The sequence below is a fragment of the Trichomycterus rosablanca genome, chromosome 16, assembly GCF_030014385.1.
Source record: "Trichomycterus rosablanca isolate fTriRos1 chromosome 16, fTriRos1.hap1, whole genome shotgun sequence".
Taxonomy (NCBI): Eukaryota; Metazoa; Chordata; class Actinopteri; order Siluriformes; family Trichomycteridae; genus Trichomycterus; species Trichomycterus rosablanca.
This window is the reverse complement of record NC_086003.1, coordinates 3,073,272-3,096,825: the sequence shown is the minus strand read 5'-3', so window position 1 is coordinate 3,096,825 and position 23,554 is coordinate 3,073,272. Positions and strand designations below refer to the sequence as shown.

Below are 23,554 nucleotides of genomic sequence, written 5' to 3'. Positions count from 1 at the left end.
TTTGCTGAGTGACCACTAATCAGATTAAACAGAGACAAATCTGAACACACAATTAACCAACAGCTCCTCATGCACTATAACCAAAGCTTTCAAATACATAGCTGCCAACCGCTGACCAAGTCAAAACAGCAGTGAAGTTCCAAAAAAGCAGCACCAGATTTTATTCCACACAAAACAAGCTGGATCTTAGCTGGACATTAAAGAGGATCTGGCAACATAAAAGGGTGTGGACGGCGGCACAAAACAGGACAATGTAAAAGTCGTACAGTGAGAAAGTTCCTGGTGAAATCTCTCTGTTGCCTCTGGCTGCAGAATTCTCATTACTGGCTCTCCGCTGTGTCCCAGTGGCTCAAGCCAAAAGAAAACGAGGGCTGAGTCACATCAAAGTGCTGAGTAATGCTGGAGAAGCCGACTGTTATTCCACACTAATAAAAACACTTAGTGGGGAAGCACGAGCCTTTGATTTGGGCTGCACCCGTTTTTCTGACGAGTCCTGGGGTGTCTGCTAGCTGCTAATTGTGAGCGGAGGGGCCATCAGGCAGCGGCAGCCTCGGGCCCAGATTTGTATCTTTTAAGGCAGGTTTTATGCATTTTTCATCAGCGGTTTATAGGTTTTTATCCTCCTGTGCAAAATAACAACCTGATTTCAGTGGGAGTTTTTCAACTGTTTTATGGACGCTTTTATTTTTAGCTTGTCAGATTTAGCTCTCTCTCTCTCTCTCTTCCCCAACTGTCTATTAAAGAGTTTCTGGGCTGTGGATCAAGTGGGACTGTGTTCAAATCTGTTTTTCGGTTCTTCCTTGCTTCAGAGCCTCCTACAAACGCAGCAAGGAGTGTACAGAGAGCCTGCTACACACCACCCACCCCAGCAGATTCTTGGAAAGATCTGCTCAGCCAGGATTGTACGATGAGTGTAAGACGATCCCAATAGCACAAATAGATACAGTTGATACGATTCTACACTACCAAGATATCCAATAACAACAACTGTATTGTGTTTAAAGTTATGATACCATATTTTGATAGTCAAAATAAGCTCATAGGCTATTTTGGTACGGACAGTAAAAATCTAAGCTGCATCATTGGGGGGGGGTGGAAAGGGGTACATTCGTATATAGAAAAAGTACATTTAAATGCGATCTGTAAAAAGGGATGGTGGAGGCCTCAAATATTTTCTGCTCCTTGGTGGTGGAACTTCATCTCCAATCTTTTTAAACTGGGAGAGCTTTACTGGCACTTACAGGAAATGTGTAAATAGATGTCCACCTCATAGACAAATCCAATTGGAACAAGGCGGCTGCTGCCATATTTTTAAGGGGTCGCCAGAGTAAATCCTTTTTGTTTTGTTTATTTTTGCTGGATGCCCTTCCTTGAGGTGAGAGCTCACTGATGAGTGCACCTCCCAACGGCTAGGCTGGCTGGCCATCCCCTCCACCCAGACATAGCTAGTCATGTCTGTGCAGATGCCCAATCAGCTGATAGCACAACTGATTTTTAAACTCAATATTGACACCAGTAAACAACAACAAAAGCAAACAAGGCCGGTATGCATTGTGTATTTATTTTCTCCTAAACACACATCCTTCACTTATATATCCAGCTGAGTGTGTGAGAATGACTCAGCAATAAGGAGCAAAACAGATGCGATAAAGAATAAAAAGAAAAAAGAATAAAAATAACTGAAATACGGTGAGAGGGCAAGAATGTGAGGTTCAGACGGGCGAGGAATAAGATCCAACCCTCGAGAGAGAGACGGCAGTGAGCGCAGGCTTCAACATTAATAATGCTTCTACATCTCAGAGCCAAACAGACAAGGAAACAGCAGCGCAGAGCAAAACAAGCATCTCTCCTCCAGTCTGGAGAGGATTTTCTCAAAGGTGCATTCTCAATACAGAACAGGACATGGTTCTTACAAAGCAAGAGCTCAGGAATTAAACCCATGTACTATTATTCACCACAGACGATTGGGACTTTTAAGAAGAGACTCAAAACCTTTCTTTTCAGCAGAACCTATGAATAATTATTAATTTATGTAGTGATTGCAGCTATTTTATTTATTTATTTATTTATTTATTATTTGTAGTGATGTCTTTTATCTTGTGGCACTTTGAGATTTGTACACAAATGTAAAGTGCATTACAAATTAAATGTATTATTATTATTATTATTACACACGTTCCTGTATATGTGTAAAAGAAGAGTAAAATAACAAAAGATTAAATACAGAATTTACTGATTCCATAATTAGAATTCAAGTGGTACTCGGTCTGTACCACCCAGGAGGGGTTATTTGATGGCGTCCAGTCCGGGGTGTGTCACAGCATTGCGTCCAGTGATTCTGGGGTAGCCGGACATGAACATATGTACAGGTGTGTGTGTTTGTGTGTGTGGCGGCATTGATACAGTGCAGACTGGGACTCAGTTTTCTCAGAAGGGCAGTTCAGGGTAAATGAACCAGAGAGGATCATGATGAATCATGTCATTTTGTACACCAGCTCCGTCCTGCTGACTAGAGCAGCATCCCAAACAACAACGTCCACTCTGACACACACACACACACAGAGTGGACACGGTATCAGACCTTCTGTCTTTGATCTAGCCTACAGTGTAAAGAAGAGCTGGACTGCCACACATTCCTCTCAGACAGAGGTAATGGAAAGTTCAGCAACGCCCTGAGTGTGTTGTTTTTACTCGAGCACTCACGCATCCACATCAAAACACATCGCTCGTGCTCATACGAAAGTGATTCTTCAGTCGGTTACCTAACCCTCCTCTCTGAAGTCCCTTTTAAACACAAACATCTCGACCACGAATTCCAGTCATGTAAACTTTACCCTAAATCAAATGGAGCTGGTCCGTGAAATTAAGCGCATTTACCCATGAATTTAAGAGGGCCCTACTTATTTTTGGGGGTTCAGGTGGCACAGAAGTACGCCCACTGTTGCTGAGATCGGGCATTTGAATCTCAACGATGCTACTGATCTACACGGACATGATTGGCTATTACTGGGGGGAGAGGATGGCCAAACAGCCTAGCTATCGGGAGCTGCTGAATTCATGCAGGTTTACAGCTACCAGATCAAACTCACATGGACAGCAGTTCCAATCTCATTCAGAAAGCTGTTGAATTCCGCTCAGGTGGCGCAGCGGTAAAAACACACGCTGAGCAACCGGAGCTGAATCTCGAGTACGTCGTATCGAATCCAGCTCTGCCTTACCGGCCGAGGCTGAGCGGCTATATGAACAACGACTGGCCTGTTGTTCAGATGGGCGGGACTAAGGTCGGAAGTGGGTCTCTCTCGGTCAGAATGGTGCGGTTACGACCTCTGCTGGCTGATTGGAGGCGCCTACACGGAGATGAGGAAGGAGTGCTCTTAGGGTGTGTCTCTCCGCACGCAACGCTAGGTGGCGCCACACTCGTCGATGTGTGGGTGGCAAGATGCATACGGCTTGCTGCTCACATGTCGGAGGGGATGTGGGTTAGCTTCGATCTCCTCGGTCAGAGCAGGGATCGGCAGAGGCAGAGAAGAGGCGTGATGCAAAAAGGGGAGAAAATGCATTAAAAAAATAAGTCAGGAGCATTTTGTCAGGAGGCAGTTAGAGGCAGGTGAGTGAGTGGCATTAACGAAGCTGGATTTAAGGTAACAAGGTTCCACTGCCTCAGCCTTCTACCTCTACTGCAAAACTAAAGCAGCAAACATCAGACATGAACTCGTCTCTGCTCACTGGCTATGTTAACCTTCTAATTTACCCCCCCCCCCCCCCCCCCCCCCACGCACACACACACACACACACACACGCACACACACTCCATCTCTCTCTCACACACCCAGTCTCTGTCTCTGTCTGTCTGCTTTCTACTTAAAGAATCAGTCGTGACCTGGAGGTGAGTGCTGGCCAATCAAATGAAATTAAATGAAATTGGTAAGACAAGTGCAGGTGGTAAATCGGATTGATTAAGGCTTAATTATTGATTACTTTATTGATTGATAGTAAGGCCAAGGGTTGAACATCATGGCTACTAAGACCACCGTCTATCACCGTCTTTATCCTCTTATAGGATATGAGGATTCCTGAACACACACACACACACACAGAACACCCGGGTAATTGACTTAGGTGTATTTATTCCCACAGCCTAAGCATCCTAACACTGTTATAATCTGGTGTCTTAACCACGATGCCACACACACACACACACACACTGTATTGTACAGAATGGTTACTCACCCTCATACTCTCTCTCTCTTTCCCAAGATTTGCAAATCCCCAAACTTAGCTTAATTCTAGCAGTTTGACGTTTGCTAACCCGGGCAGCGCCGTCTGTGTTAAAATTCGAATCAGATGTTGCACGGGTGGCTGATCCATCAGAGCAGACATTATTCCTCCTGACATCTGTTCCCTTCAGTCATGACATAATGCTCCAGTTTTGTCAGATATGAATCTTTTTTTTTTGGAAATGATAGGTCCTGAAGAGATAAGCCACAGAAGCTTCGAGCTGGAGAAACGATGGGTGTGACGTGTGGTTGTGGTAAAGAACAGTATCTGATCTAAACACACTGATAATACAGAGAAGAAAATAAACAGTAACAGATAGATAACATTATTATAATTGGAGGTTCAGGTGGCAGAGCAGTAAGCCCACTATTAAAGAAATTGGGTGTTTGAATCTTGGTGATGCTACAGAAGGGTCAGGGGTTTACACGGACATGATTGGCTATTACCGGGGGGATGGGATGGCCAATCAGTCTAGCTATTTGGAGGTGCATTTGGCAGTGCACTCTCAGTGCTGGTCCCATGCATGGATAAGAAGGAAGGGCATAAAAAAACTGGTGTAAAAATTGTACCAAATCTGGTGAGTGGACCAGAATATTCTGCTGTTGACCTCTGAATATGAGAGCAACCAAATTAACAATAAACTGCATCTGCATGCACACACAGTAATTAAATATAAATGCAGGTAGAAGCTGAAAGTAGAAAGTAGGAGGTAAGAACGAGGAGCGTTGTGAGTCGAGAGCGCCTCTCCTGGATGAATTTGCTTAATGCAGCTCAGAAGTGAGACGGGTCTTATTGTCACCTAGCGGGGGCCCGAGCGGCGGGTAAGAAATGAACAGATGAAGAGGGAAGTTGGCAGTTTAACACTCTCAGTAGGAGTGTCCAGCAACACCTGGCAGGACATCATCATCTCTCTCTCGCTCTCTCTCTCTCTCACACACACACACACACACACACACACACACACACACACACACACACACAGTATGTATTATCATCCATATGAAACAAAACTCACAGTTTCTAATTATACTAGAGGATGTGAGGGCAGATTACTCCAGTCTGTGGCTGACTCTGTGGCCTTCTGGCTTTTCCAGAAGCAGGAAATAATGTCACCCCGCTTCCACTTTGCCGCAGATAAATGCATAAAGCATGGAAAAGGAAAAGCGGGTCATCGGAGGAGTTATCTGGGTCAGCTGAAAGTAAGCTGCTAAGCCTGAATGGCACTAATGACCTGCATCGAAACTTTAATTTGTCCCTCTCAGCATGCTGGAATTTTCGAGTGCTTAGCGTAATCCTCACTAAGATCATGACTAAGCGTTACTGTCGCAAAGTCAAATCTTGAAGCGTAATCAAGGTTCTGATGTAGACAGTGGTGGTCCTTGGGCTATCAACCAAAAGGTTGAGAGTTTGAATCCCAGCTCTGCCATTCAGCCACTGTTGGGCCCTTAAGCAAGGTCATTAACCCTATCTGCTCCAGGGGTGCTGGACAACAACTGACCCTGCTCTCTGACCCCAGCTTCCAAACGAGCTGGGATAGGAGGGAAAGGAATTTCATTGTACTGTACACATGTATATGTATATATTAAAGGTGTTCTATAATGTTATATTCTGTTCTAAGTAGCACCACACCCAGCCAACACAGTTAGTCCTCTAGTTAGTCCATCATTTCTCATCCATTCTGGAAGTTTGATCACAACTTTATTTCCAGCAAAGTTCGCCTAGGCATCCAGCATTGTAGTAGTACTGCAGTGAGCACTGTATGGTTTCTATCAACTTGGTCTTTATTATCATTAATCAGTAATCATTTCTTGAAAAGTGGCAACAAAATTCATGAAATAAAGTTTATACATCCCGCGTACTGTAGATTGGGCTATGCTTAGGAAACAGGCAGTAATTATTTTGCGTCTACTGTAAACGTTTAGGCAGAGACGCGCTAAACTAAACTTACACGCTGAAGCCAAATTTGAAATTCTGACATAATTTTGTATGTTTGTTATTTAAACAAATTTAAAACAAAAGGACACGGATGTTCACATCTTTAAAAGTTTGAAAGTTTGCAACTTAAAGGTTTGTATGGAGAGGAATGACTGTGTTTAAATGACACCCCTGACTTTAAATCACCACAGTAAATGTTTAAAACGGTGCACTGATTCAAACCAGACAACCTTTCAGACTCCAATAAAGTTCCAATCTAGCTCAGGTGAGTAGAAGAAGACAGCATGTATATTTTTCATTTTCTGTTTATTCATGTCTGTGAGCTGAGGCAGAGCGAAGCCGTCCATCAGAGGAGAGCCTTTAGGTATTCCTCATCAAACTAAAGGGCAAGGCGGGCAGCGCAGGGAGAGAATGAGTCTGCCCTGTGTGTGCTTCATGGCTGGAGATGAATGCTGAATGAAGTGCTTGCCGGAGGGGGACGGCTCTTCCCGGCCGACCTCTCTCGACTGCAACAGCTCGGTAAACCACAGCACAGCAAAAATAACCCAGAGCCTTTTTCAACACCTTTCACTTTCTTTTATTATCTTTTTGTTGTGTGTTTGCTTTATCAGATCAGCCACGTGTGGGTAATATTCTGCCAGAGAAGATGGAAAAACAGCGATTAATTCAAACATAATGGTGACGTTATTGTCGTGGCTGTTTTTAGGTCTGATTAAAATACATTCTGCAGCTCGACACGTTCCACGGCATCCTCCTGAGAACTAAACACTTCCTCCCGGCATGACTACGGTTAAAGCGAAACCCAGATCGACACGAAACAGTTAGCTGACTATAAAGAAATGGAACTTCGCCTACACGTGTAAATTGCTTCTTTTTATACTCTCAGCCTGGAAAACTGCTGTGTGGTGGAGAGTGTGGCTTCATCACACATTCATACTCGGCGTTCATCATTGATCGTTGTTGTTTACGCGACGGCTCGTGGCGTCGTGCGTTCATAAATAATCCAGCCCATCGGCCGCACTTCACTTTTAATCACAGATTTCAGGTGAAACTGCTGAGCTGGTGCACATGGGTGTTTTTTTTGGCAAACAAACGAAATAAATCAACCCCGACTCGTCCTCCGCCTACATCATGGCTGGTATCCCAGACAACTGCCGATGCTCCGCAACCACCTGTTTCCATAGGCACCTCGCTAACGAGGAGTATTAATGAGCTATTTTGAGAGAGGAGACAGGGGGTAAGGCAGGCAGAAGTGAGGGGGTACTTGTTATCAATTATTCATATCAGGAGAATTATCATCAGCACTGAGTCATTTTAAATGAATAATTAATTGCATGTTAGAAGCTTAATGTTAAAAGATGCAGCAATGCCGGTGATAGACGGGGCTCCGGAGGAACGGAGAGGGACGAAAGTACAAAAAACCATCGAGGACCTCCTGTACTTCCTCTGTAGGCCACTGTGGCTAATAATCAGGGTTATTTTAATTATACTACATCAGGGTTTTTCAAAAAAAATTTTCAAGAGACCCACATTTTTGTTTATGATTTTTACTGCGACCCAGGCAACACAAACAACGCATCAAAACAAAACACAAAATGAAATTTACATAATGAATTAAACTGGTGGCAATCTGGTCCCATGTGGTTTACAAGGTGTAACATAAAGCCTCCACAAGGGGGCATTTATGTACAAGTTGATTTCTTTCATATGAGCCTGTTAAAATTTGTTTATTTAATTACTATTATTTTTGTCTGGGACCCATTTTTGCTGAAGGAGCCTGGACGACCATCATGCATGACTTTCTGTTTCTTCAGTTCCCAACTGGCCTGTACGACCACGCACATGTTAAAAGCGTTCTCTTTAAACCCTAATTCAACTTGTTCCTGATTGAAAAAGCAGCTGGAATGGTGGCGAGTCTGTATTGTTTAAGGACTCCATTCATTTGTTCAGGAGTTCATTTCTTTTTATTACTGGGAACATAATCCGTGCCAAAGTGTGAGGATTTGAACCAAACCAATGAAAAACTCATGTGAAGGTTATTAATACTGCAGTGGTGAGTCTACTCGGTCAGTCATTAACGGCACAGAGCCTTACCTGGCCTAACCAGCACTGACCTCACCGCTAATAATGCACAGCAGGTCAATGTCACACCAGCTAATGCCTCGTCTGACCTTCAGACATAACACGGCTCCTTATTCTGTGTTCTGTATTCAGCTCTTCCTCTTCCAGCTGATTTAAACAGTTCCTGTTTTCCAGTCTGTGCAGTAACGTTATTAGAGAATCTGCTCTATAAAGCTTTATAAAGGCTGCAGAACTGATACATTTCAGCAGGAGAATCCGAAGAGAAGCTGGACGCTGTTGGTACTGTGAACATGGTCAGCGGATGTGTGAAAGGAGTGAGGGAGTGGACACAATATGCTTCTGAACTGTGATTATCGACTCAAAAAATAGCTAGAACCGTACAGCCGCTTGCTTTCTGAACATGACTGTGTGGGAGAGAAATAGTGGAAGAAGCCGAGGTCAGAATGAAAGGTCTAAAACTCAAAGATACGAGGGATCTTCAAAAAGTTTCCACACTTTTATATTTTGGTTATAAATGGTGAGGGTGGGAGGAGGAGTAATCGGTCGTGTCTGAGAGACGCTTATAGTCCGGATTTAGTTCCATCTGATTTCCATCTTTTGGACGCCTAAAGAAGCTTTAAGGGGAAGAAGATTTTCATGTGATGATGATGTGAAAGCAGCGCTGCATCAGTGGCTACGAGCTCAACTAACAACATTTTTTGCTGATGGCATTAAAAAGTTGGCACGACGCTGGAAAAATGCATCGGGGGGAAAAGTGATGTCATTTGTTTTTGACATTCTTAATAAATAGAGTTAAAACAGTGTGGAAACTTCTTGAAGAACCCTCGTATGTGAGGGGGTCTGTAAAGATTTAATATGTTGATAAATGTGCTCGTGTCCATGAATCTGCAACGGTTGTTTCAAGCACCACGGCAAATGCAGTCAGTCATAAAATCAGTCAGCAATGAGCCACTAGGTTTGGTACAAACAAAAAAAATCACCACCAATGTAAACCCACTAGACACGACAGCTAATTTAATTTAACACCAATGTCACCGTCAGCATGACAAGTCGACTTCCAACATGCACCGATGTAACAAAACAAAAATTCCAGACAAAAAAACAACAACCTGATAAATAATTAAAAGGGAAGAAAGTCTTTTTTCTTGGCATGGCTTTCATGGTAAAAGACATCAAAGTAACAATGCTGCCCTTTTCCTGTTTTAGAAGCAAGCTGCTTAAATATTGCTTCAAAAACATGAGCTGGACGAACCTGCGACGGAAATTAACGTCAGCTTTTTTAACCTAATCTCTGTGCACTGTGTGTGTAGTGAATTGGGAATTACCATGAACAATAAGTTCAAAACATTTCACTGTACTGTGAAAATAACAGAAGTCATGGACGTTACAAAAGACAACTGACAGTCTTCTCCAAAGCGAACTTCAAATATGACTGAATACAATTTAATACAATTTATGATTGAATAAAATTTTTAAAGTTAAGGACCAGAGAACTAGGCAGAGTTTCAGCATAGAATTGATGTACAGCCGCTCAGGTGGCGCAGCGGTAAAAACACACGCTGTTCGCCAGAGCTGAGATCTCGAATACATCGTATTGAATCTCGGCTCTGCCTGCCGGCTGAGGCTGAGCGGCCACATGAACAACGATTGGCCTGTTGTTCAGATAGGGGCGGGATTAAGCCGGATGGGGACTCTCTCTCGGACTAGTGCGATTACGACCTCTGCTGGCTGGTTGGTGGCGCCTGCACGGATATGGGAAAGGAGTACTGCACTGCACTCGTCAAGTGATAAGATGTACGATTGCTGTGCAAGTGTCGGAGGGGTCGTGGAGCAGCCTCGTCCTCCCCAATCAGGAGCGGGGACCAGCATTAGTGAGAGGATGATTGATGGGCAGAAATTGGATGCGCTAAAAAGTGGGAGAACAGGGGAAAAAAAAGAAAAGAAAAAAGAATTGATGTACTGAGTTTTATGTTGCATTTGTTGATGCGGTGGTGGACGGTATTATGTGTCCTGTATTTGCACTTCAGTAAAGATGTTACACTAAAACTTATCTGCATTTCCATCTTCTGTGTTAATCAAGCACTGTAAATCATTTGAGCATTTCAGACAGACCGTTAACAACTGTAGCTTCATCGCAGTGATCATTCTAACAGCATCAAGTAAACTGATCACCATGTTTATTTAAATGACAGTGAAGCTTTTTTCCATCTTACATTAAGAACTGGAGAAAGAAAACTGAAACACTTTGGATACTGCGGTGCATGAACTTTCTCTGGAGAGAACTGTGTCCTTGTGCAGTAACTTCATGATGAATATAAAATGATGAAGCAATTTCTGGTCCATCTGTGAGTGTTATGGGCTGTGGTGTTATAGCACAGCAGAACAGGCTGACAGAGACCCTGAGGAAGTTTGTGATACTATGATGTGAGGTTCTGATATGGAGAAATAGAATCTGTTATAAAGATAAGACAATTTCCCAAACCACCAGGAAAGAAAGGTGCTTCTTTTTACCAACCAGCTGTGGTGTAGTTAAGGAAATAAATGATGGAATGGTCAGCTGTAATGCTGCAGATGTGTGAGGAGAGGAATGATGGAATGGTCAGTTCTGATGCTGCTGATGTGTAAGGAGAGGAACGATGGAATGGTCAGTTCTGATTAGGGCTGAAACGATTCCTCGAGTAACTCGAGTAAATCGATTACTAAAAATCATCGATTCAAATTTTTTGCATCGAGGAATCGTTTAATCCGCACAACCATATACAGCTCACGGTGTTTTACACGGACGACTTTCACTTTTGCGCAGCGTGTTTAACGCTGTGTGCAGGTGACGTGAAGAATCTGAGGGCTACGCGTCCCAAATATCTTAAACATAAACAGAACTTAACAGGACTTGATCCGGGTTCTTTTTGCGGACAGTTTAATGAACACTACGTATTTGGACACGTTCGCCGCTCCTGCGGACTGAACGTATCGGTTTAGGACGCAGCCGAGATTTGATAGCGCGGACTGCAAAATATAGAGAGAAAATAGCGAACAGGAGGAGACTGGACAGAGAAAACCACAGAAAGTTTGAGATCATTTTAAGCTGATAAAACTAAAACTCAGTATAACATCCACACCATCAGAGCGTCGTGTTTACTTTACTCATGTTTACTGACTTTACTTCGTTTCAACCACCACAGGCTTTTATGAAGATTTAGGCAAACACACACATACATACACACACACACACACACCAGATCTACCTCATCTAGAGACACAATCCTGACAGATTTTTATCCCCCTACAAACACCACAAAACCTCCCAACAAAATATTAAAGCTTTATGTTCTGCGTGAGCTGTAGCTGAAACTTTGAGTTTTGAAAGTTGCACAAATTACAGGCTTATGTCCATGTATTTTTGTTTATTATTATTTATGACTTGATGACCTGATGTTTCAGGTTGCCTGTTTACATTTTAAAAGTAAATTGATTTATTTTTGATTTATTTATTTTTGCATTTAAAAAATGTTAAACTGTCCTGTATGCAAGGAATACAAATGTACAGTTTGGTTTAAGAAATCTAATATGTATTTGTTTTTGCTCTTTGTTAAAGCAAAAGTATTTCTTATCCGATTAATCGATTAATCGCTGGAATAATCGATAGAATACTCGATTACAAAAATAATCGATAGTTGCAGCCCTAGTTCTGATGCTGCTGATGTGTAAGGAGAGGAACGATGGAATGGTCAGTTGTGATGCTGCTGATGTGTAAGAGGAGTAGGAGTCTTTATATGAATGGATATGTTTACCTTCTACTCCCAAAACACAACAAGATTCTGACAGAATAGGTTGAATCTTGCTACATCATTATGTAGCTGAATGAGTGAGAGGGTCTGAAGAGAACCCCTCAGTGGGTGTGGTGTGTCCTTCCTCTAAAATTGATCACGACTTTTAAAGCCAACAAAGTGCCTAAAGAGACCTAAAATTGAAGCAAATTATTTGAGAGCTAATGTAAGACAAAACAGCTATGCTGGAAATCTAAATATAATACTAACATTTGAAATGAAACCATAAATTTATGCACTGAATTTTATTTTTACGAGATGCCCGATAATAACTGCACTGATAATCTTGCCGTTTACAGTTATGAGAATCATAAAGACCAATCATTTCTATGAAGCATACTTATTATTATGGTAATATGTAAATCAGAACATTATTGCTCAACTTCTGGGTTGAGACAATTTAAAATCATTTTTACAGCACATCATTCATAAGGCCTTCATAAGGCTACGTCTACTCGAATTTGAGTCTCTCACAGGTCATAAATGGCCCATTGTTAGCAGGTTGAGAAAACCTGCTGCATTTAACAGTAATATTTGAACAATTTCTTTTTAATTACAACTAACAAGTCAGCAAAGCATAACAGAAAAAAACATGAAATTATGACATCATAATATGTGACAGCAAGTTCTGCACAACATTTCCCAGACTATTTAGTTCACATTCATTCTGGCAACAGGGTACATAAATCCAATCCAAACAGCTGCACCACACCAAAACGGCTTCTGTAAAAACCATAAATATAAAAGGTAAAACATCCCACTGAAGGAACGCTGGATGACACCTTTTGTTCTGCTCCACAGAGCAGGTTGTGGCACTGAGGTGCTTTTCAGTTCTGATACATCATCCAGGAATTAATCAAATATATTTCGTTTCCCGGTGTGGACACACACAGCACGTGCACTCAAAGCAGCTAATGCTCTACACAAGGACATTATTTAGGACCAAAACTGGCCCATGTCATCCCACCAATCCATGAATGATTGTGATTACATTAGGGACACCAGGCTCAATTAGATTTTATTACATGGTTAATAATCACTTTACTGAAATGTTCCAAAAGAAAAAAAAAAAAAGGCCAACAAAATATATTAGCATTCAGGGCAAAATTAAAAATTAAAACTAAAATTCAGTTATGACACATTAATATTGTTGAATTTATCTCTAATAAACAAGAGGGGCAAATTATTTAAATGTGAGGCACATTAGTGTTGAGCTGCCCACTTCAATATATTATAATGCGCTGCTCGCCCCTAATGGAAAATCAATGCCAGGACGAGCCCGTCACCTCTGAAGTCAACACAAATGCAATTTTCACATTGACGTGTGGAGGGTGTGGAAATTGATTTAATGTGCAGGAGGATTTTAATATTGTTTTCCTTGAGCTTATTGACTCTCACGCGCCGACCTCCGAATTATCTGTTAAAGCCTACGGTCTGGCAATGGGATTAATCTTATTTTCTCTTCCCCTCCCTCTGTGTTCCACTTCGCTTCCTCTTTCCATCCATCTCCATCCCTCAAAATGTGCTCACTCGTTAGGGTGACTAGCCATACAGATCTGGAGAAATAGCTTAAAAGATCATATACAGTATATACCTTGGAAAACTTGATTCATACAGTCATTTAAAACCATCACGATCTGTGTTCAAGCCTCTTTTAACACAGTTTCAGAGACTAAATGATTGTCTGTGATACCTGCAGTTATCAAGGTGAGATAATTAACTAGAATTCATTGGAACACTACAGAAGTCCTCAGGTTTCAGCAGCAAATGTGAACAATGCAAACTTAGCACAGGCAACCAACGTTCGAGAGCACAGTGAAATCTAAGATGTAAACAATGTATAGAAACAACAAATAGAGATCCAGGACCACCAGAGGGGATCAGGATCTTATGATTATTATCTTTCTTGTACAGAATTACAATTTTCCTTCCATTTGCAGAAAATGTCACATTTTGGTTCGCTCCTTGTAGAGCACGTGTGGGAATTTGCTCTTATCGCTACATAATCTAATAAAACCATCTATCAGACACACACACACCCACTTACACACTATATGAAAGCTGAGACAAATATTTACTGACACATGCATACACACAGCTGACCCTGCAGTGTTAAACCCAACACTCACATAAACATCCACATGCACAGAGGAAATGTGACCGGGGGTATAAAGTTTCACTAGCAGTACCAGTTAAGCTTTGATCTTGTTTTTATTGTCCCCCTTGAGTCTGTATTTGTGTTTATGACCGGGTACAATTAAAACGAAGCTGAAGCAGGTAAGTGGGCTGTGGCAGAATGCTTAAAAACTTCTCTGTATATACACCAACCAGCCATAACGTTAAAACGTGGACAGCGGCCCAATGCAATAGCCCACTTCTGATTAGATCTGAGTTTGAATCTCAGCTGTGCTATCGACCGGCTGGGCTCCTACACAGACATGACTAGATGTGCCTGTAGGGAAGTATGGTCAAAGAGATTCTTTATTAATTGTTCCTTATTGTAAATTATGGAGAGCAGTGATTGACTCTCCATATGTGGTACCGCTTCCTGTGTGAGCCCGTCTCTGGCCGGTAAAAAGAAGGGTGCCTTGTCAGGTACGACCCTCCTGGGTAGACTGCTCTGACCCAGTCGTCAAACTATAACAATCTGGGCACTGTCAAAGTCACTCAGCTTCTTATGCTTGCTTATTTTTCCTGCTTACAACACATACCTCAAGAACTGACTGTTCACTTGCTGTCTGACATATTTCATATCATGTACAGGTGCCATTACAGGGAGATAATCAATGTTATTCACTTCACCTGTCAGTGGTTATAATGTTGTGGCTGATCGGTGTATATAACAGAGCTAGCCTTGCTGTTCCTTATCAAGGATGCGAGTTGCTTTGCATGAGCAACAGAGTAAAATAACATAGGAATGAACAAAACCAACACAACTCACCTTCCCAAAGTCCCTCACGTCAAACAGGTCGAAGGGATCGAAGAGCTCGCTGTTCCGCAGACCAAATTTGTCATGGCACACCTTGAGGAACGTCCGGATGTTCTTCAGACACAGAAACTGAAATAAAACAAACACAAAGCGGGTACATTAGCGGCTTCTGTGCATAAGTACTGTTCCGCCACACTGGTTATGACATTCGATGGGTGCTACTTTTAGCTAACAGGCACCGAGGTGGCTGCTCCCTCATTTAATTTGTAGAGCAGATTTAATTTCCTGGAGGCTGCTCATGGCCTTCTCGTTTCCTGGTTACCATCTAGGTGATTAAACAGCGCCAGATCTCACCCGGTGATTTTGCTTGTGGCTTCGTGAAATAATGAGACGCCTCTCCGGCAGCACAGGGCCGCTTTTCTAAAGAACTGCCTTCTGTTTTAACTACATGAAGAGCTAAACCTTTGCATATTTCGTGCTGGGAAGTGGTGCAACACGAACATTTCATCTGATTGTTGACATTGCATCATGGGGAAATCTGCCAAGTCTTCTCTCACACAGTAGGTTAAAATATAGTGGTAATATCTTATTCTCTTATCTTGTATCCAATTATCCGATCGTATTTCAGCCCTACTTAAGCAGGCCTCTATTCCTGACCCCAATACCAACCCCCCCAGTACAGTAGCCGACTGCTTCTTTTCTACCCTATCGCACATGGAGAGTAACCAACATTATCCCCCGTTTTGGTGCAGATGCCATCAAACAGCCAGCAGAGATCCCGCCAGCCCCCATTTCTCAGACAAGCCAATTATGTTTGTGTAGGGGTCCGGGTCCTGCCCATATCAAAGCTGATATTTCAACATGTGAAATGCCAGCACTGATGGGCTAGTATGTTTTACCACTGCGCCACCCGAGTGCCCAGACTTCATGTATCTTAACAAATAAAATGTCCTGAATAGTCCATAGTTATCCAATCCATATAGACATTTACAGTGGGATTATACTGTATTAACGTATTATACACACATTATACAGTAAATGTTTGGAAGAGCTGTTTTTATAAGTATGTAAATTAGGACAGCCAGTAAAAAATTATTTTCAAATTAAGGGTTAGTGGAAGTGTGAAGTGATTTAAGATTAAACCTATTATTCTGTCATAAGTGTTTATTCTCAACAATCCAGAGGTCAATGACTGGGCGAGTGCATGCCATGACATGCATGTACACACATACAGGTCTTAGTTCTATTACAGCGATCCAGAATACACCCAGAAGAGCTGCTTAATGAAGCTGGTAATTGTTCAATAACACTCAAATTACATTTGTGGTCTCCATATGAATGAGTGTAAAACAGAGGGGTCTTGTTCTGGTAATCCAATAACAGCTTTAATAGCCAGTGTTAATCAGGGGCACAATACACACTCAAACACAACACACTGCAACACACAACCATGTACGATGGCCAAACCGTGCTGCGGTCACTGCAGTCTGCACACAGCACATGAAGATTATGATCATGTCTGTGAACAAACGGACAGTTATGTTCCGCTAAACGCTACGAAAACAGAAGACAAAAAGGGCGTAAAGATATACAAAAGATTCTAAGCTTGCACTGAAAAACACCTATGTTTACTGACCAGGAAATCACATTCCAACGTGCATTCCTTCCGCACAGTGCAAAATAAACAACTCATTGTTTCTTCCTCAGGATGACTTCTGTTACTCTCAAATTAAATTACATGTATTCAATTCCAGTGTAATTTAGGACCATATACAAGATGATCTGTGGTTATTTTTATATTAATTTATTCAGATGTTTTACACCAAGCTTACACTGTGGTTATATTTACAGCAGGATGCTCACGCCCTTGTTAACCATCTGGCACAGGGATTATTATAATGGTTAAAATTGGCATGTCAATGCACAATCCGTGTCTAAAAATGTGCTCCCTTACAGCAGTGGAAATCATGTTTTAGGGGAATTTTTAAATCCTTAAATGATTTAAAATCTGACAAATGAACCAACGGGGCCAAAAGTCTTCGCCAACATTTTCATTTACATTTTCGGCATTTGGCAGACGCTCTTATACAGAGCGACTTACAGAAGTGCTTCCATAGTAAACATTTTATTACTCTAGTTTAAGAAGACAGCAGTCCAAGAACACAAATCTGCTAAAAACCTGTTAGAACCAAAGTGGTTTTTTTTGTTTGTTTGTTTTTTTTTAAATGGAAAAGTGTGTTAGTAAGTCAGTACAAGTCAGCTTAAGTGTTTAGTAAAAAGGTGGGTTTTTAATAGTTTTTTTAAGATAGCAAGAGACTCAGATGTTCGGACAGACAGAGGAAGTTCATTCCACCATTTGGGTGTTAGTACAGAGAAGAGCCTTGATGCTTGTCTTCCTCTAGTCCTGGGTGGAGGATCAAGTGGAGCAAGACTAGTGGCTCGGAGGTTGCGTGGTACAGAGCAGGGTTTGATTAGCCTGTGCCAAGCCTGTGAAAACTGAAGAGACCGAGACGATGTATCAGACTCCTTCTTTCTCACAGCAGAGTTTTGGGAAAATTCCGGGCTTTAGGTGTGGATGTGTGGGTCTGATCAGAGCCGTAGATAGAGAGAGTTGCGACACTCCTTGATCTCGCCGCTACGCGGTCACGTGGTTCATGTAACCCTCCAATAGTTCCAAACAAACCCGGCGCTGTCATGTTCTCATATGGGACAGGCAGCAGTGAGTGAAATATTAAACGCTAAATAATAAACATTTGTACAATTTCTGGGTATTTTCAACTGCGTTTACATTTACTGCATCTGCTTTAATATCAATTTGGTATATGAAGTGGAAGATTGATGTTTATAATGACTTAATAGGTCGTTCTTGTTAACACACAGTACATTATATTAGCATACATTACATAATGCGATATCATTAAGTAGTAGAGACAATATACAGTACAGAGATTAGACAGTTTTTTATGTTTTGTTTTTTACATAAACTAATCTCCCTTCACTTTCCTGAGGATTCATAATAATAATCATTTTGGTTAAACACTAAGCCATGTGGCTGGATTCATAAGGTTTACCTGCACTGAATGAACAGATTCATAAACACACTACCGTACCAATACCTTTAACATTATAGTGCAGGTACATGAAATAGCATTAATTCATGTCTTATTTCATGAGTAAGTAATAATTTATTCCTACATGTAATACATGAATTAATTCATAATTAATATGCACTAGTTCATTTTGTCTAATGTAAGTGGTGGACAAGGTACACAAACCATGTAGTTGAGTTGAAGTAGAGATATCCAAGGTAACATATTACTCCAGTAAAAGTAGTAGTAAAAGTAAAAATACTCTTTACCTCCACTAAAGTACTAAACTAAATTTACCTTCAAATGTACTTAAGAATGAAAGTAAAAGTATAATGATTTATTATGGCTCTGATGTTTTATTATCATTTCTGTAACAAGACTCTTGATTAATCAACTTTTAATTAATCAATTTTAGGTGAAAAGACTCTAGTGTCAATAATTTAGCTTAGCTGACTAAGCTAAATTCAGTTATACCTATTAATTAAGATAAACATGTAACATTTAGTGCTGAGCAAATGCTAAATAATAACAGTATTACGTATATTAATGACATCAAATTCATTATTTTTTTTAAAACAAAGCAACAAACAGCTAAAAATGCTTGATAAGTAGTGGAAATGAATGGGGCTCTATGGGATGTTTGGAACTATACAGAGCTCCACAACCCGGAAGCTGCACAGAAAATATGTCCCGCCCCCTTTCCAACGGTTCCCTATGGGAGTGTCGCCACTCTGTTCTCTCTACCGCTCTGGGTCTGATGTTCTCTCAATCAAATCTGCACCAAAAACTAAATGCAAATATGCAACTGAATGTCACAGACTCAATTTTTTCAGCAAAAACTAAAAAATTCAAAGAAAAAGCATAAGATAAACAACAGCAGGGAAGACATGGTTGAGAAGCAAAGAGAGAAAAAAGGAAGTTACAAAGAGGTGTCAGGCTGACAGTCTATCCCGAGGCTGTATCGCGCTCGCACAGAGAATAATACATTAACTTTCTCCTCTGGAGGTGCAGCTTTTCACAGATCCTGCCTTCCTACTGAAACTTTATTTTGTCGATTTCTATCAACACTTTTTAAATGTTACAGTGTGAGAGACAGGCAGAAGAGAAGAGAGGGACTCCACAGAGACTCCTCAGTGGTTGTGTCTGATTTAGATGAAAATTAGGAGTGAAAGCAACAACAAAAAAGCAGACTATACAGAAGAGGTCAGCGGTATTCTGGTAAACTGTGCTTTAATACAGACACTGAGCTGCTCCCAAAACAGTGGTCAAAAGTCAAAACGTCTCTCCAGCATGTCTCTCCAGATGAGCAGACAGTGAATCAGAGGGTGAGACAGCGTATCTGTCAGCAGCATAAAGGAAACACAGAGTTTACCATCGCAAGTTTATCTCAAGCCTGAATCACTACAAACCTCACAGGAGCAAGGAAATACAATGCAGAGGTGATGGTGCAACACCCCCCTTCCAAAAGTAAAGACAAACCACACAAAGGCAGTGTGACTCTCAACCAATACAGACTCGGGTTACAATATCTAATGAGATCTAAAAATACAGGGTGACAATATCAGGGGTTTTTCCTGTTGTAAGATTAGGGTTTTCGAACTTATAATAATTTCAGCTACTCTGTGTTAAAGACTAAAAAGTACTAACTTCTCAGAGCAGAATGAACAAAACAACAGGGCACAACCCACAGGAGACCTGGGTAAACTGGGCGCAGGAACACACACCACATTCACAAGAACATTACATTCAGCCCTGTTTCGCCCAGTCGCCCTAAAGATTTCCGGGTCACACAGATGTTAAACCCTCTCCAGCGTAAGCCTCCACTTTGACTAATTGGAGACGCAGACACTAGATGAATAATGCATGCTGATTTGCAATATGCAAATCTGATAGCATTATCCAAGCACCACGTGCATCACAGGAGCCCCCCTCCATGTCATTACTGAATCAGACAGAAAGCACCCTATAGGAAAACCATCTGTCTTAAAATCAAACACGCCCAGCTTAAAGCTAATCTTAATGCGAAAAACGTACAGAGGTTTCTTAAAGCATGAAGTGTGGGATCAGCCCCTGTGGACATGAGCAGCCACGCCAGCCAGTTTACACATTTCTGTCAAAGATGCTGCAATGTGGTTGGATTTTCCTTCTAAATGAAGTTTGTTAATCTTCCCCTTTATATAATTTGTATAAAAGGTTGCTGGAAATAAATCTTGGAATTTGGTCTTGGTCTAATGCAGTGGTGATCAACCTTGGTGTCAAGACCTCACATGCTTCTTTGATATATAAAATAAATAATGTTTCCATAGTGAGGTTATGGTAAGGTCACAAAGATTCCAAGGCTTTTAAATAGGGACACAGAATAAATACTGGAATTACTGCGTCGACTGATAAGAACACACCAGAGTACGCTGCTAGATATTCCTCTTTATAAATGCATTACAGAAAGTCCAGGCAGAGAGACAGAGAGAGAGATAGGATGCGTGACGAAGCAAAAATGCCTCGGTGCTACTCTGCCAACCGAGCCAGAAGATGCCACTGCTGGGGAACAAAGACTGACCCGTTTATGATATAATAGAGAAAGGCACTGGCTGTGACATCAGAGGATTTTACACTAATGGCCCAGCCAGGATTTACTGGCCAGATATTCCCCTACTATAAAAACAGCCAGAGTCACGTCGCTATCTTCAACTGTTGTGTTATTACTGGCACAATCTCAGGCCAGATTTAACGTGTTGCATTTTGGTGCACTAACTCATCATCTGATACTGACCAGAGCACCGAACTAAAGGTGTGAAAATGTCCTAATAAAAAAGAAGGCACCTTTTCCTCTGAAAAGAGGAAGTAAAAAAGGAAGTTGGATATGTTATTACTGTAGTTCCACCTGCCTAAATTTCCCCTTTACCCTAACGGGACTTTTAGTAACTAGTCATTAGTAACTGTCATCCCTCTCACATTTTTAGATTGTATTAATTTATATGTTTATCTTCCAGATGTTTTTGATAACATTGTCACTTTGGTGGCCTTCATATTCATAGCTAAGAGATGAAGCAAAATATGATCTTTTACCACATGTATAAATCACTGTTAATATTGTAATAAAAAAAACCTTTAGAAGACAGAACAAAACAGGGATATGATTTTATGTTATTCTGTGTAACACCGACACAGTACACTGTTCACTCCCTGTATCAGACTGGGTTAAAAAGGTGATTGAACACCTCACATCTCGTCTAAGGGGATTTATCAGAACAGTCTCAGCTTTCAGAAAATAACCAACAAATGAGGCAGTGACCACAACAGGAGGAGGATGGATAGGCGTACTGTCCTGGGTGTGGTAGTGCACTGTGCCTACTGATTCCAGAGAAACTGAACCCACCACAATTTACTTCTCCGATATGACGTACTCTGCTTTAACCTCAAATTGATACCAGTCAATATCTGCAGAATATTTATGAACCAATGAAAAAGAAAAACCACCAAATGGGTAGATCGTAACAATCTATAAGAATTTAAGAGCTTTGGCTGGAATAAAATCCCAGCACAGTTTATGTGGGCATTCTGTTCACTTTACATTTCATACAGCAAACATGAAGGCTATTTATTCCCTATTACACACACACTCACACAGTGGACAATGCATAGGGTGTATATATTTGAACAGTGGTAGCCTAGTAGGTAGAGCTTTGGGCTATCAATACAGACACTGTTGGGCCCGTGAGCAAGGCCCTTAACCCTGTCTGCTCCAGGGGCGCTATACAATGGCTGAACCTGCGCTCTGACCTCAGCTTCCAAACAAGCTGGGATATGTGGGAAAGGAATTTCATTGTACTGTACACGTGTATCTGTATATATGACAAATAAAGGCGTTCTTCTATTTTTCTAAAGAATGTCCTATGTCTTGTCGGCTTTCTTGACTGTGTTGTGTTTGGATGTGCAGCTGTAAGTATTCTCTTTACGATTACCTCAGAGATGACTAATGTCATTACCATGGAAAACAGCCCCTTAATTACTAATCTGACTCCAGGGCGTACATGCACAGCTTCATTTAAATAATCGTCTTCATAGCCAGGATAAATAATTACTTAATCACCGGAGGCACCATTTACGCTGCTAATTAGCAGCACAGAACCCCGAGTACAGGTGAGGCTGTGGTGAGCACATCAGTTCACTGGAGAGGCGGTAAACGTGTAAAAGTGACTCATGCCACCTAATGAGTGGAGGAGGACGCTGTTTATGATAAACGCTCTGGGTTAAATCAGCAAAGTCCTGAGATGTGAATTAAAAACAGCAAACACTAATAAGTTTTATATGTTTTGCCCTCCACTAAAGATTCACAGTAAGCTCTTTGTGTACTGTTACTACGATAGTGAACTAGATCACGAGCAATATATTGTTAGGGCAAAAATATTACCCAATATGCAGGGTCACTGTAGGTCTGGAGACTTTCTGGAAACACTGGGCGCTCACTGGCATGTTTGTTGGACAGGATTAAAGGCAAGAAAGGAAATATAGACTAAACCCTGGGTACATACTTCTTTAATACACAAGTAAAGGCTGTAAACAACATCAGTTGATAAGTATTCTTATCTAATAAGAAGTTGATAAATTTGTGTTAACCAATTTAAAATATCCTCTAAAATATTCTCTTCCTACTGACACTGATGATTTTATAATAAACAACATCCAAAAACGTTTTCATATAAAACAACCACATAATAAGAAAAGTAAATTTTCTGAATCTGTCATTTTGTTCCATTTTGACACATGATCAGCGCTCAGGCAGAGAAAAGACAGGTAAATTATCCAAGGTTTATGCTCTCAGCTACTCCAAATGCACCTTTTGCAGCAATAATTGTGCTTTTCTCTCAGTAATGTCTGAATTTTAAAGTGCTCTGGCCTTCCTTAATCTTTCCATTTGAATGGGAGTCAGGGTCGTTGTGTGGGTGTCTTTAAGCTAGCAAAAGAAAGTTTGCTAATTAAATTTTCTGAGCTGACTCACCCAGGATCACCCGGCTGAGTTCTACAAGAAAACGCAAGTTTGTTTAATTAAGAGCAAAATGTTTTTACTGCCGAGTATGAAATGAAATTCAAAACATTTTCTCTTTGTTTGTATTTAACAGTCAGATGTTGGATGATGCATGAATAGCAAACATTGTAAAATCTCGATTTGTGATGCCTGATGTTTGCAAGTATGAAAGCACACAAGCTAGCTGTATCAAGTTTATTTTAGATTTTACAGTGAGCTGACATCTAGGAAACAAGTTAAAGTCACAAATTAAAGGCAGGAATACCCAGGATCCATCTCAGGGCTTTGGCAGCACCCCTAGGAAACACAATCAATCATGTCTGTGTAGACGGCCATCCGGGCATAATAGACATTTAACATACAGTATTTCCACTAATAAAAGTAAAAC

General features: G+C 41.1%; 1 protein-coding gene across 4 annotated transcripts in view; it reads right to left on the bottom strand.

Moving 5' to 3' along the window:
• vav2 (vav 2 guanine nucleotide exchange factor) overlaps positions 1–23,554 on the bottom strand; it is a 166,490-nt gene that overhangs the window by 106,843 nt on the left and 36,093 nt on the right. For all 4 annotated transcript variants that reach the window (XM_063011111.1, XM_063011113.1, XM_063011112.1 and 1 more), the window contains exon 2: positions 15,064–15,180. In XM_063011111.1, coding sequence (XP_062867181.1) covers positions 15,064–15,180 — 117 coding nt within the window. The remainder of the gene's footprint in view (positions 1–15,063; positions 15,181–23,554) is intronic.